This window comes from Anastrepha obliqua, chromosome 4 (assembly GCF_027943255.1).
Source record: "Anastrepha obliqua isolate idAnaObli1 chromosome 4, idAnaObli1_1.0, whole genome shotgun sequence".
NCBI lineage: Eukaryota > Metazoa > Arthropoda > Insecta > Diptera > Tephritidae > Anastrepha > Anastrepha obliqua.
This window is the reverse complement of record NC_072895.1, coordinates 114,051,409-114,065,769: the sequence shown is the minus strand read 5'-3', so window position 1 is coordinate 114,065,769 and position 14,361 is coordinate 114,051,409. Positions and strand designations below refer to the sequence as shown.

Below are 14,361 nucleotides of genomic sequence, written 5' to 3'. Positions count from 1 at the left end.
AGTTGGACTGATGAGGGTTATTTTTTTGAAGCGCGGCCGAAGGCCGCCCACGCGAAAAGCAGTTCTACGCAAAAATACTGTGGATTGCGTAGCCGGAGTTGGACTGATGAGGGTTATTTTTTTGAAGCGCGGCCGAAGGCCGCCCACGCGAAAAGGAGTTCTACGCAAAAATACTGTGGATTGCGTAGCCGGAGTTGGACTGATGAGGGTTATTTTTTTGAAGCGCGGCCGAAGGCCGCCCACGCGAAAAGGATTTCTACGCAAAAATACTGTGGATTGCGTAGCCGGAGTTGGACAACATTTCAAAACACTTATATAATGTTCAAGCGGTAATTCTTGTTGTGTCGCCCGCCGGATTTGATATTCATATTAACAGTAAATCCTACATAAAAGTATAGTTCCCCCGATCTTAAACACTCTTTTACAATACATTTTATTGATATCATTGAAAAAATTTTACAAAAATATTGATTTTCTGAAGGGCCGCTCTTCTACATAATTACCAAAAATAGCTAGCACTGAAGGTCCTAGTAGCCAGTGTGTAATTAAGTTAGGGTTATATTTTGTATATCCCCTGTAAATAATAATAATAATAAAGACCTGGCGCATAATCCAATAAAAAACTTTAAAACAAAAAGTATTTTAGTTCATTTTTTTACAATGTCGAAAAACTTAACCTCAAATAAGAAAAATCAACTGGTATCAGAGATAAAAGTTTTACTCAATTTCAATTTAATTTTTATAAAGATATTACAATATTTTAAATGTGCTATTCTTTAAGAATGCAGATTTTCAAGATTTTACCATTAGTTTTTACGAAACGCGTCCAAGGAGTTGTAAGAGCATAAATATTCATACATACGTTAAACTGGAGTATATATGTATGTATTTGAAATCAATTTCTTTTTTAATCATCCCCCGTTTTAGTATCCTCTCCGTACATGGAGCGGTGCCAGTAAATCAAAATCTGGTTGCAAGGTTAGCGATGGAATATCGAAGGCATATCCCGTGGTCGATCATGTTTTCGATGTTGTAATTGTTGGTGCTGGCGGCGCCGGTTTGCGTGCCGCATTCGGCTTGGTTGAGTTGGGCTTCAAAACGGCAGTTGTTAGCAAAATATTTCCAACACGTTCGCACACTATAGCTGCGCAGGGTGGTGTAAATGCGGCGCTAGGAAATCAAGATGAGGATGATTGGCGCTGGCATTTCTATGATACAGTCAAAGGATCAGATTGGTTGGGCGATCAAGATGCTGCCCATTATATGGCACGCGAAGCGCCAGGCACTATTTTAGAGCTGGAAAATTATGGTATGCCCTTTTCACGCACACCAGACGGTAAGATATATCAACGGCCGTTTGGCGGACATACTAAACATTTCGGTAAAGGGATGGCCCGACGTGCATGCGCATGCGCTGATCGCATTGGTCATGCTATCTTGCATACTCTCTATGGCCAATCACTTGCCTACGACGTTCATTACTTTGTTGAGTACTATGTCTTGGATTTGATATTTGAGAATTTAGCTTGTTGCGGTGTCATCGCCTTTTGCATGGAAGATGGAACATTACATCGTTTTCGAGCTCTTAACACCATAATTGCTACAGGCGGCTACGGTCGCGCTTACTTTTCATGCACTTCTGCACACACAAATACGGGCGATGGCAATGCAATGGTAGCACGGCAAGGTTTACCATTACAAGACATGGAATTTGTACAATTTCACCCGACGGGCTTGTATGGACCCGGCGTACTTGTTACTGAAGGTTGTCGCGGTGAAGGTGGTTATTTGGTAAACGTGAAAGGTGAACGTTTCATGGAAAAGTATGCTCCGAAAGCAAAAGACTTAGCTCCTCGTGATTTGGTTGCACGATCTATGACTAAGGAAATTATGGAAGGCCGAGGTGTGGGAGCTGAAAAAGATCATATTTTTCTGCAGTTACATCATTTGCCACGAGAAAAATTACTTACTCGTTTGCCGGGTATATTAGAAACGGTTAGAATATTCACTGGCATAGATGCGACACAGGCACCAATTCCAGTTATACCGACTGCACATTACAATATGGGAGGCATACCGACGAATTATAGGGGACAAGTATTAACCATCGATACAGATGGTAATGACTGTCCCGTTGTGGGATTGTATGCGGCTGGTGAGGTGTCATGTAATGTGCATGGTGCAAATCGTTTAGGAGCCAATTCTCTGTTAGATTTGATGATTTGGGGACGTTCCTGTGCTCTACATATTTCCGAGAATTATCTACCTGGATGTCCAGCTCCGAATTTAAAAGAAGTACGATCGTATCTTTCTTTTAATTGATTTCGTAAATTATGATGAGTTTCTACAGAATGCTGGTGAGATGTCTGTGGCTAATCTTGATAAATTGATTCATGCTAATGGTAGTACCACCACTGCGCCATTGCGTTTAAAAATGCAAAAGGCTATGCATCAGCATGCCGGGATTTTTCGCGTTGGTCCTAACCTACAGCAAGGTGTCAAGAAAATCGTTGCGATTTTTAAGGAACAAAAAAATATACGCGTGGTGGATAAGTGAGTAGAATTTCTTGCGCTATACTGGAATTTAAAAATTTTCTTGTAAATATGTATACTACAAATAAAAAATGCTTGTAGGTCATTAATTTGGAATTCGGACTTAATCGAAACATTGGAGTTGCAGAATTTACTTGTGAACTCCATGTGCACGATGGTTGCCGCTGAAAATCGCAAGGAATCACGCGGCTCACATATGCGCGAAGACTTTAAGGACCGTGTTGATGAATATGTAGGAAATATCATTAACAGATAAGATATTTATGAAATGCAAGGCAGAGCAAACATAATTATTTGTTTGCCCATTACGATTCACAAGTTTAAATATTCTAACGTTGTTAGTTTCATTCAAGTACCTATTTTTCTCTTTGTTGCAGGACTATAGCAAGCCTGTTGATTGTCAAAGGAAAAGACCAATGGATGAACATTGGCGTAAACACAGCTTAACATGGATTTGTTGCGATACTGGCGAAGTCAAAATTAAATATCGTGCCGTCATCGACACGCCTTTAGACAATAGCGTGGAGCATGTACCACCTGCTATTCGCCAATACTAATTCGTTATATTTAAACATGTTTCTTGGGGTTGAGTTGATAAATAAAGATGTTAATTTAAAAATTTCATGTACACTGACTCCGACTTTGAAAGGGTAGTCTTAAACTTTCCTACTATGCATCAGGGCTTTTGTAAATATGAAAATACGCTTCAAAAAATTGTTGTCGATATTGACGCAAACCTGCGAAAATCGTACCAGCATCATTTTCCGTTAATCGGTAGCGTCAAGCAGGACCACAATGTTATTTGAAATAAGAAAATGTGTTGCATTTCCGGGATGTTAGTTATTTTTTCATTTCACATTAAACAGATACATATACTTTTGGACATACATATATACATTAAAAATACATTTTGTGATAATTATTCGAAGTTAAGATTTTAAATGCACAAACAAAAAAAAAACACGCAGCACTGCCGTCAATTAACATTTAATTTATGTGCTTGTTGGTGGAATCATCTTTTTACCACAACGCGTAGCATATTCTTCTTCCGTCAAATCAGACAGATGATTTATAGCCATTTTCCAGGTTACCTCACCAGTCTCGTATTTCTTATTGTGCTCCTCCACCATGTTTTTGGATTTTACATACCTTCCACGACGCATTATATCCTCCTCAGGGTCAGGGTAAGACTTTTGGAACTTCGCCTATAAACGTTTATATTTTTAATACAAATTAATCAAAAGTCATTTCATACAATTAAAAGAGTTAAGTTTAGCATAGCTACCTTATATTCCTCCCATTCTTGATCAGAAACAAGCGACATTCTGTTTTATTTACCGTTTGCTGTTGTAGTTAGCTTTCAAGTTAATAATTGCACTAAAGCTATTTATTTGCGCTGTAATTTAAGTGAAATCACAGGCTGTGGAAGCTGCGAAAATTGCTGATATATATGCTGAAATGACTCACTTTATATTTTTATTTATGTTATCGAGCTGGAATTTAAAACAAAGGCAGAAAGAAGTGATGGGTTCAATAAAATCGACTTATAAAAAACGAATTGAACAAAACGATGACCAATGAAAAAAAGAAATAAAAACAACTGTATCAGCTGCTTGCCAAATACAACGACGAAAGACAAAAAACACAGTTATGAGTGGTGCCAGATGTTTGTTGTGAATGTAAAATAGCATTTGAAATTAGTAATTTACTACCTATTTCGTGAAACGTCATCTTTCCTATTCGAATTAGTTGATTTAATAAATTATTAAATAGAATGAAGTAGTAGCGTATCTGAACGATAAATGTGCATTTAGCTCTTAATGCAACTCTAAGTGCACAGTTATACATACAAAATTCTCTACCTGAATGCACCCATATGCTAAATATTTTTTGCATTAAAAATCGACTGCTGAAAGCAACTCTGTAAGCTTTGAACATTTCGTTAATTCGAACAGCATTTTGAGCGCTCTTATAACAATCCAAGGCTTCCAAACTGTTGCACGAACTTTGTTAATTTCGCAAATCAAGATGTTTATTTCGTGAATCCTAATTAAAATAGAGAATTGTAGACAAATTCACCTTTATTGTAAATTTGATTTACCATAAATAAATTTAACTGTATTTGATGTTTTTTACACTGATTTCAAAATGGAATTACACCTTAATACAGACATACACCACAATAAAAGACAAACATTCTGAAACACCTGAAAGATTGTGTTTAAAAACTGTAGAGTAGAGCACCTATCAGCGCATATTACAATCAAGAACAAGCATATGATTCTGAATATATGTACGTAAGTAAATGCACATTTCGTAAATACGGGACTATAAACCCATTTCGAAAAAGAAATATTCCAAAGTTCTAAATGCGCATTTAGGGCTTAGCATGAACGCCGCATAATTCGAATAACTTTGCTGGTTGTTGTTTTCCCATACAGTTACAGAAATGAGAATCTCTTAAAACTTTGGCAGCCACTGTACTATTGCATAAAAAATTGGTTTATAGCACATATATACTTGTTATAGGTAGTACCGTTATAACTGTGCTTTTTAAATTCTACTTTCTTTTCTGTGCCTTCAAGGAGTGATCATCCTTAGGCGCACGCTACACGCTCAATAAATATCGCCCTATTTGGATTGGCGAAAAAAATTTGACATTGACGAATAATGTTCCGCTCGAAATGCACTGTATACGTTCAATCTTTATTGCGTGTGCTTCAAAGTTTAAAAAATGGAACAGAAAAATTCGCCACATTTCTAATGTTAAAAAAAAGACCTCAAACAGTTCAATACACACGTGGTCAATATTTATCTCATGGTCTGCAGATCGAGATATTTATGGATCGTGTTAACCGTGTTAAACAATAAACCGACCTTTGATTTGTCAATGAAATGTTAACATATACAAAGGTAGGTACAAGGTAGGTACCTATACACTTTCGCGCAGTAAATTTATTTTCTCATACACATAAAAAACATTTCCTTGGATTATGACACTCTTGTAGTAGATGACAGATATGTACATATCGCACCCTAAATACAAAAGGGTCACAACTCAAAATTTTCCAAAACTGAGTTTTTTGCATAAATTAATTCAGAGTATACATTTCTAGCTGCTGCAAATATTTCGTTCACATAACTATCTTCTTTAACTGGAAAAATACAGTTATGTCTATTTTAATGTCAAGTATGTTGCTTTTGCACGATCAACTAAAGAGAATTATTTTGAGTTGCGTTAATGGGCTCAAGAACAGCTGATTACTTTTATTACACATAAAGAGTTTTATTTTGAGTTCTGCCTTTATAACTGTAAAAAGTGATACATTTCGTGGTATATTATTTTGCATTGTGCCTCTTTAGTTGTGAAAAGTGAGTTCAATTAGGTTAGGAAACTTATAAAATTAAAACATTTTATCAGTTAAAAAGGCACAACTTAAGATAATATCACTAGATAATCGAAAAAATTTGAGTTAAAGAGTCATAAATCAAAATTTTGTTTTATTTTCGCAAACATAATATAAAATTGAAAAAAATATAGTAGAACCTTCTTCAATGTTGTATATTTTCATGATGGAACAATATTTTCTTTAAATATTACAATAATTTTTACGTCTTTCCTGAAAATCTTAGTATTTTGAGTTGTGACCCTTTTGTATTTAGGGTGCGATATGTCGGAAAGGCAATTGTGACAGCCGTGTAAGAACTCAGTGCAGTGACATCATGCATGGCACGAAATTCACTCTCTTCGGCTCCACTCCGTTCGTTTTACTTAGTGTAATTCACTTTGGCAGCTCACCAATCGCTCACTCGCTCTTTATTATTCTCATTTGCTGTGAATGTCGGTGATGGAGAAAAAAAAATGATTTAAAGACAAAAAGAGTTTACTTTATTTTATAGCAAAGCTTGTATTAATTTATTTATTCCGTTTTTCAGCATTAAAAAGTGCCAATAAATGGGAACAGGCCGGGGAAAGGGTGCTGATAGAGATATTGGGCGAAAAAAAGAAACCAATTGCATGGCTGTTGGAAAAACAGCTACATAATTGTAGAAATGGTGCAGAAATTGCAAAACCAAAGATTTGTGTACTCGGTGATGGAAGTGGGTACGAAAATACACCACATTTCTTGAAGTGGTCAGCAACTCACGACATAATAATTTTGTATAACAAGTTCTTTTTTGGCCTCCATTACTATAGAATACCTTTTCCTGGTTTATTAACCCTTTTGCATCACCGCTTGAAATGCGACATTTACTCAAAACACCTTGTGTCCACAATAACTTCCGTCGACAAGACTTTTACTGTCTTTTCTAATTAAAAAGAATGTTAGAGGATTACCAAAATTATTTATTTCCCTCAAACTTTAACAATAAAAAATGTATATCGGATTATTCCGCTCTTGCTGGTAGGAGAGTTTTTGCGCGCGGATTATTCCGTTGAATGATGTGTGAAAAACGAATTTGAGCGAGTAACTTCGGCTGCCACCGAAGACTCCGCAGCAGAATTATGCACGCTCATTTCACACGTATTCACACACTCATCCAATTAGTCGTTCTTCAGACGGCATGTGTAAGGGGTTTTTCGTATCTCACCAACATAATCTCAGTTTTTTCGTTGTGACCCGATTGCGTCAGCCAATCAGCTGATTGCTTAAAGTTCGCTGAGAGCCGTTTAACGGTTTGATATTGACTAAATCTTCTGAATTTTTTTTGCTCGATTTTCGAAGTGGCATTGGAAAGTGGATTACGATTGGGAGAGTGAATTAAGAATGCGAAGCGAATTACGTGCCGTGGTAACATAGCATTAGGAAACTTAACAAAGCAATGAAAACACAGCCAATTATTTTAAATTGTAAACTTTTTTGTACAATTCTATAAATTTTTATTCATTTTTCTTAATATAATATATTGAAATTTTTTCATAGGCGTATATTTAATTTTATAAATTTTTATATATAATAGCTAAATATCAAACGCAAATTAAAGGCTGTTAAAATTATTGTGAATTTTGCGTGCACGCGCGTGCTATTTTTTAAGTATATTTCTTTTTTTGCTGTATTTTAATATCTTTTTTTTAATAATTTGCAGTTGTGCTGTTTTTTGTGTGAGTGCTAAATGAGTTATGACTTATTTTAAAGTTTTTTGAAAATAATAAGGACTGAGAAAATTAAATTTTGATAAATAATTAAATTAGGGTTATATTGTATAGTATATCTCCTATAAATAATAATAATAATATTAAATTTTGATAATAGAGTATTTGCTAGTATCTTTTCAAAAAGTGAGTTAACAAATATAAAACTCATTTAAGTTATTAGATACGAGCATAAATGTGCAACACAATTTGCCTATTACAGAATGTTGTTCTCAGTATTTCTAAGCAATTAAGTTCCTTTTTTGCTGGTTTAGCAAAAAATTGTTAGAAATATGCTTCTGTGTATGGTGCAATTTTTATAATTTTTCAGCATGCGAATTAGTGAATAAGTAAATTTATAATATTTTCGGAATTGTGGCAGAAATCGAGGTAACGAAGCTGTAAACGCCTCTACTGAACTATAAAAAAAGGAATAATGCAAGTTAAGAAAATGGCTAAAACATTCCTAAAAATGTATGTGAAACCGACTTTCGGAAAAGTGCACAGCTTTTTGAAAATCAACTAAAAAAGATCATTTTATCAAATATTTTGCGCTCCTTCTCATGTTACAATTATAAATCAGACGCATAACTATTTAAAAATTCACTATCTTGAAAGTTAAAAAAAATATCAGAAAAATCACGCGCAAAGCACAAATGCAAATTACAAAAACAAAAATACTCCAACAGCCACGCTTTCGTGCCTGACCCTATGATACTCAATTGAAAAAAAAAAAACAGAAAACAATACTCTTGATGTACTTCTTTTATCAAAGAAAAATACAGCATTAATGAACATCGTATAAAATGCGTTCATTGCGTCCTTTTAATATGTATATATATATTTTTTCATATATAATATATAACATAAAACTTAAGTTTAAAAATATTACAACAAAAATTGCCAGCGGAATAGTTGTTCTTTTTGTTTTAAAATAATGTAAAAATTTGAAGCTGCAGAATTGCTCGTTTTTATTAAATAATCTTATCAATTGCATTTTCACAAAAATATCGTATAACTGGACATGAATTTCAAAACAAACACCACATTTTAATTTAGTTAAACTAATTAAAAAGCAGAGACAAACTAAACAAAAAATTCTCTCAGCTATAAAAGTGAATTGCATTCAATGTGAGAAAGATAATTTTAATTTGTCAAAAATAAAAAAGTAAACAATTATCGGTAAGCTAAGCATAAAAAAAAATTTAAAAACATATAAATTTTCATAAGATTTACAAGAGTTTTTTGGATTATCTTGTTAAATATTTTATAGATATTTATATTGAAGCAATCATGAAAAAAGTTGGAGATACGTATGCGGAAAACAAAACACACGCATGAACTACAAACAAGAAATTTTCAATTCATAATTTAAAAAAAAAAGATTCCGATTTTGATGATTAAAATGTTATATAAATTTTTATAAATTTGACTAAGCAAGCATTTTTGTTTGTTGTATTTAAAAGCTTGGTTGCGCGATTTCTGTGATAAAAGCCTTTGCAAACCGTTGTCGTGACAGCAGCAAAATTCAAAGTGCGTTCGAACGTTGTGTTATGCAGTTAATGAACATGAAAAAATGATTGGTTGATTCAAAAAACGAGAAAAATAGCATTCAAAAAAATTTAAGCACATTAAAACCTAAAATAAATAAAAAAAAACAATAAATACATAAAAAAAAAAACAATAAACACGTCAGATAAATAAGAAAGTGCTTTGAAATCACTATTAGAAAAAATTAACGCCTAGAAAAAAATTTTTTAACATTTTAAATTTTGAAATAATTAAGAAAAACAACAAAACAAAACAAAAAATGCACAGATAAATAAGAAAGTGCTTTGAAATCACTATTGGAAAAAATTAAAGCCGAGAAAAAAATTTGTTTTAAAATTTTAAATTTTGAAATAATTAAGAAAAACAACAAAAAAGAAAAAAAATCATAGATAAATAAGAAAGTGCTTGGAAATCACTATTGGAAAAAATTAAAGCCCAGACATTTTTTTTTTAATATTTTAATATTTTAAATTTTGAAATAATTATAATTGCTTGGAAATATGATTTGGAGAGATTTAATAACGATAAAAACGAGAAAAAATAGCATTCAAAAAAATTTAAGCACTCTAAAACCTACTTCTGATAAAAATACTCAGAAAGAGCTTTGGGAAAAAGAAAAGCTTAGCCAAAAAAAAAAAAAAAAATACGGTAGAGGAAATTACGTTCAAAAAAGCATTAGTAAAGAGTGTTTTGAGACGCATTTGTTAAAAAAAACAACAAAAAATACATCAGATAAATAAGAAAGTGCTTTGAAATCACTATTGGAAAATCTTTAAGCCTTAAAAAAAAATACATCACCTAGATAAGAAAGTGCTTTGAAATCACTATTTGAAAAAATTAAAGCCTAGAAAACAAATTTTTTCCAAAAAAATAACAAAAAAAACAACAACAACAATACGTCAGATAAATAAGAAAGTGCTTTGAAATCACTATTTGAAAAATTAAGCCCTAAATAATTTTTTTTAACATTATAAATTTTGCCATAATTATAATTGCTTGGAAATGTGCTTTGGGGAGGTTCTTCGTATGAACAAAATTTAATATGAAGCGGCTTTGGAAAATGCTTTGTTTTATCAAAGCAAACGAAATCGCAGCTTGTGCAATACACCAAAACGCTATTTACTTACTTAATGGATGCTTCTCTAGTTAATTAAAGTATATTTTTCAATTTAGATTTATTTTTTTTTCTCTTTTTTTATTTAAGCACAAATTATATTTTATTACATATTACCACGTGATTCCTTTTGTTTTTGTTTTTTGTTTTGTTTAAACGTTGTTGTTGTATGAGAAAAAGTATATATTATTTGTTGCTTATATTTTACATGCTATGGCAGTTTATTAAATATATATTTTATTTATATTTTTAACTATTTGATTTTGTTTGTGTGTGTATGCATGTAAGTGTGGGAGTATGGATTTATTACTTCTACTGTTTGAGTTTATAGTTTTTGCTTTTTATAAAGTGTGTAAGTTTATGAATTTTTCCCCGCCCCGTTGTTTATTATGGAATAGCTTCTGTTTTAAGTGGTATTTTAAATAATTATTTATTTATGTGTGTATGTGTTTTTAATAATTTATTATTTTATTTTTTATGCTTTTTCGCTGTATAAATTTACACTGAAGCGTGGCTAGTCGCGTTTTTGTGTTGTTGTTTGTTGGTGGTTCGTTATGTTTGTTGTTTTGGGTGGTAATAAGTTTTGGGCGCTACTATCTATCTAAAAGTGTTTGTATATTTGTCATGTATTTTATACATGTATGTATGTATGTATGTATGTATGTATGTAGATGTATTTTCATGCAATTATCTCGTCTTCGGTGCATTTTTCAGCAACATTCCACATTTTTTTCATTATACATTAATTTGTATAGAGATATATTTTTTACATAGCATTTCTACTTAGTCGGAATTATGGAAAGAGTCTCAGTAAAATGTATATGCGCCAAATGTGAGGTTAAGGCGTCAATATAAAGGCGGAGACTAAACAAAACTCTTTGCTAATGTTTTAGGTAGAACCCAGTCTATAATTTTGTTGCTATAATCAAATATACTAAATAAGGCCTACATTATATTTTTAAAGAATAATATCATCAAAACATGCCCTAAAATTGCAACCACAGCATTTGTGTTTATGCTGTTTGCAAAAAAAACAAAAAAAAACTTTCTCTTAAATGCCATAATTAGCATTATTACAATTACGAGTATTTTAACGGTTATCAAATACACTAAACTGCCATCAAATTATCAAATGGAATCATAGTCGTTAGTTTGCGCGCGCTCGGAGAAATTGGTGTGAAGTGGTTGGAGGTCGAAAATGCCGTTTGGCTGAAAATATTTTAACAAGCAGAAATTTGAAAAATTCCCAATACAGTGTACTCTCTCCTAACGAACACCTCTCTTAAGCGGACACTTAACGTTAACACGTTAACTCTCCTATAACATATTATTAACTTTTATACACTTTTCTCATAAGCGAACACCTTCCATAAGCGGACAAATTTTTCAGACCCTTAGGTGTCCGCTTATGAGAGAGTACACTGTACTCGTATTTTTTACACACATAATTTGTAGATTTTTGATACTTTCTGGCTTTCAAGAATACCTTTATGATAAATGAAAGTCCAAATATTTCACTTGCCAAATACTCTGAACTATTTTTAAACTTTCTAATCATTTTTTTAAACGCCAAAAAAATGACCAATAGATTGCCTACTCTCGCCCTTCCAGAAAATTATGCTGTATTTGTGATATTGGCTGACGCAGTATTTCTTCTTTAGCACACTTTCTCTGACGATCAGCATAACTGAAAATCTCTATCCTAAAAGAGCTGCCACTAGCTACTGTTTGATAAGGACAGACACCATTCGCTTTAAGATACCACAACTCCAATGTACAACAAAGTGAGAGCATAACGCGCAAACACACAATCTTGTGAAGGCTCGGAGATGGCTCCCAAATGCATCTGTTGTCGGTACCCGTAGGAGAGCTGAGACTGGGCATACCACTTTTTTTGTCCTTGTTCACTCCTCTCGGGAGCATAGGGCCTTGACAAGACTCAGTCTTGCGTTGGTTTCGTTAATCTATTTTGATTTCTGACACGGTAGGTGATTAGCCTGCCGCTAGCAGTCCTAAGTAGTGGGAATGCCCATCTGTCGTTGCTTGCCATTACAGCAAGTAAATTTCTGGTTTATATGGGAAGTATGGAGACAAACTTTGTCCAGTCATTTCAAATTAGCCTTAACTAATAAATAAAAAAAACATTCTAGTGCGTGAGTGTGTGTGTGTGTGTGTATAGATGTGTAGACATTACGCCAACAAATATTGCATACTAGTATATACGTACGTGTGTGTATTAGTTTCAAATATAAAGAATATTTCATATGCAATCTTTTTTGTTTGTTTTTTTAATTATGTGTGTGTGTGCAGTATATTTAGCGCAAAGATAAACCGTAAAGTTTTGTTGCACTGCATTATTTTTGTTTTACTTCTCCACAAAAACAAAAAAGCTATGCGCTGTTTTTTAAAACTTTCTTTTTTCAAACAATTTTTTATGCAACATAATGCGTCGTGTTTTATTGGAATTTTTTTTTTGTTTTTTTTTTTGCAAATATAATTGAGGTTTTTATTTAAAATTTTTAATTATTACATTTTAGATAAATTTATTTGCTTTGCACTTGTTTTTTTATATCAATTCATTGCATTAATTTAATGCTATTTTTTTTGTTTAATATTTTGATTTTCCCTTTTTCGCTGCACTTTCTTACCACCCTCCCACCTCTTTCTACAATACATACATAATCACCCGTTCGTTCATCATTATCGAATGCACTTCGTTTAAATGCCGTCAACTGTTACCGTTCACGTTTACCAAGACTAATCCATATACATATCTGTTTTTGTTACCTGCCATGAAAGAATGCTTTTCACAAAGTCGAAATTTATTTGCAATTTTGTTTCTTTACATATAATCGTATATTAAAAATTGTATTGTATTATAAAAAAATTGTATTGTGTGTTCTAAATAGTTTTTGTTTTTGTTGTTTTTGCTTGGCGTATTTTTTGCTTTGTTTGTTTACAATAATAAAATAATTATCATTATTTTCACTTACAATCATCATGTGTATTAATGTCTCATCTGAAAAAATTTCTATTTTATGTGTATTACATGTTTTTTGCCTTTGTGGTTGTCCTTATAAATTATAAATACATATATAGTATATACATATATGTATATATGTATATATATTATATAAATTTAAGAGCTGCTCTCCATTGTCCTGTCACTTAAACAATTTGCATTTCGCCTCGCTTGGCAAAATATTTCATTTCATTCTTCGTTCTATTTGTTGCTTTGCTGCAATTGCCCCTTCGACGCTTTGTCGCTTAAATGTATTTTATTTATTATATTTTATTTTATTTGTTTGATGATTTTATTATTTTCTTTACGCTTTACTGTTATTTTTAAATGTTCGCTGGTTCTTCGTGCAGCATCGCTTTTCTGCTGTTATGCTTTTGCTGCCTTATTCGTTTCAGTTGTTTCTTTTTTGTTTCTTCAAATGCAATCGTTTTCGGTTATTCTTGTTGTTGTTGTTGCTTAGCGTATGCATGCATAAATAATTTATTATGTTTATGTTTTTGTTTTTGTCATTTTTAATTTTTTATCATTTCATGCCTTCCTTCTTGCTTTCTTATTTTTCCTTTATTTATTATTTAAAAACAGCTGCTCAACAATAAATCATCATTGCGTTTTGTTTTATCCTCTTCTTTCACACTTTTCATATAGCTGCATTAATTTAGTTGTTTTTTGCTTTTCTTACTCGCCTCCCCTCTTTTATTTTGCTTTTTTAAATGTTTTCATTCTTTACTTAAGCTTCGGTCTTCTTCTTCTCCTTCTTCTTCTTCAAAAACGATGGTGTCCTAAGTCCCTTCTTCTTCTTCTTGTCCTTCTTGGGCGAACCATCCGTGGAAACATCCTGGAACCGTAATAGAAATTTGCAATGAGAATATCGTTTGTAGCTGCGTTAGTATAAAGCGTACAAATACATAGACATTTACACTCAATGAATAGAATGAATGCGGGAGATTAGTCTACGCATAAACAAATAAAAAAGTTAATAAATAATCA

At 32.5% G+C, this 14,361-nt stretch overlaps 3 protein-coding genes across 7 annotated transcripts in view; 1 reads left to right on the top strand and 2 right to left on the bottom strand.

The window, feature by feature from the left end:
- Window positions 1-684: 684 nt before the first annotated feature.
- On the top strand, window positions 685-3,177 carry LOC129245999 (succinate dehydrogenase [ubiquinone] flavoprotein subunit, mitochondrial-like). Its single transcript, XM_054884480.1, has 5 exons — window positions 685-836; window positions 928-2,295; window positions 2,351-2,553; window positions 2,635-2,785; window positions 2,931-3,177. The coding sequence occupies exons 1-5, from the start codon at window positions 765-767 to the stop codon at window positions 3,108-3,110; spliced, it is 1,974 nt and encodes a 657-aa protein (XP_054740455.1). The 5' UTR covers window positions 685-764; the 3' UTR covers window positions 3,111-3,177.
- A 196-nt stretch (window positions 3,178-3,373) lies between these two features.
- Window positions 3,374-4,156, bottom strand: LOC129246001 (digestive cysteine proteinase 1). Of its 2 annotated transcripts, XM_054884482.1 has the most exons (3): window positions 4,021-4,156; window positions 3,839-3,949; window positions 3,374-3,758 (listed from the first exon to the last, which is right to left on the bottom strand). In XM_054884482.1, the coding sequence occupies exons 2-3, from the start codon at window positions 3,875-3,877 to the stop codon at window positions 3,546-3,548; spliced, it is 252 nt and encodes an 83-aa protein (XP_054740457.1). In that variant the 5' UTR covers window positions 3,878-3,949; window positions 4,021-4,156; the 3' UTR covers window positions 3,374-3,545. The 2 variants fall into 2 exon arrangements, with proteins under 2 accessions (XP_054740457.1, XP_054740456.1); XM_054884481.1 differs by having other exon boundaries at window positions 3,839-4,156.
- Window positions 4,157-13,125: 8,969 nt separating this feature from the next.
- The window catches only part of LOC129243981 (protein hu-li tai shao), a 120,821-nt gene continuing 119,585 nt past the window's right edge, over window positions 13,126-14,361 (bottom strand). For 2 of the 4 annotated variants that reach the window (XM_054881514.1, XM_054881516.1), the window contains one exon: window positions 13,126-14,209. In XM_054881514.1, coding sequence (XP_054737489.1) covers window positions 14,102-14,209 — 108 coding nt within the window. In that variant the 3' untranslated portion in view covers window positions 13,126-14,101. Of the gene's footprint in view, window positions 14,217-14,361 lie in introns of all 4 variants that reach the window. The other 2 variants (XM_054881513.1, XM_054881515.1) reach the window with 1 other exon arrangement.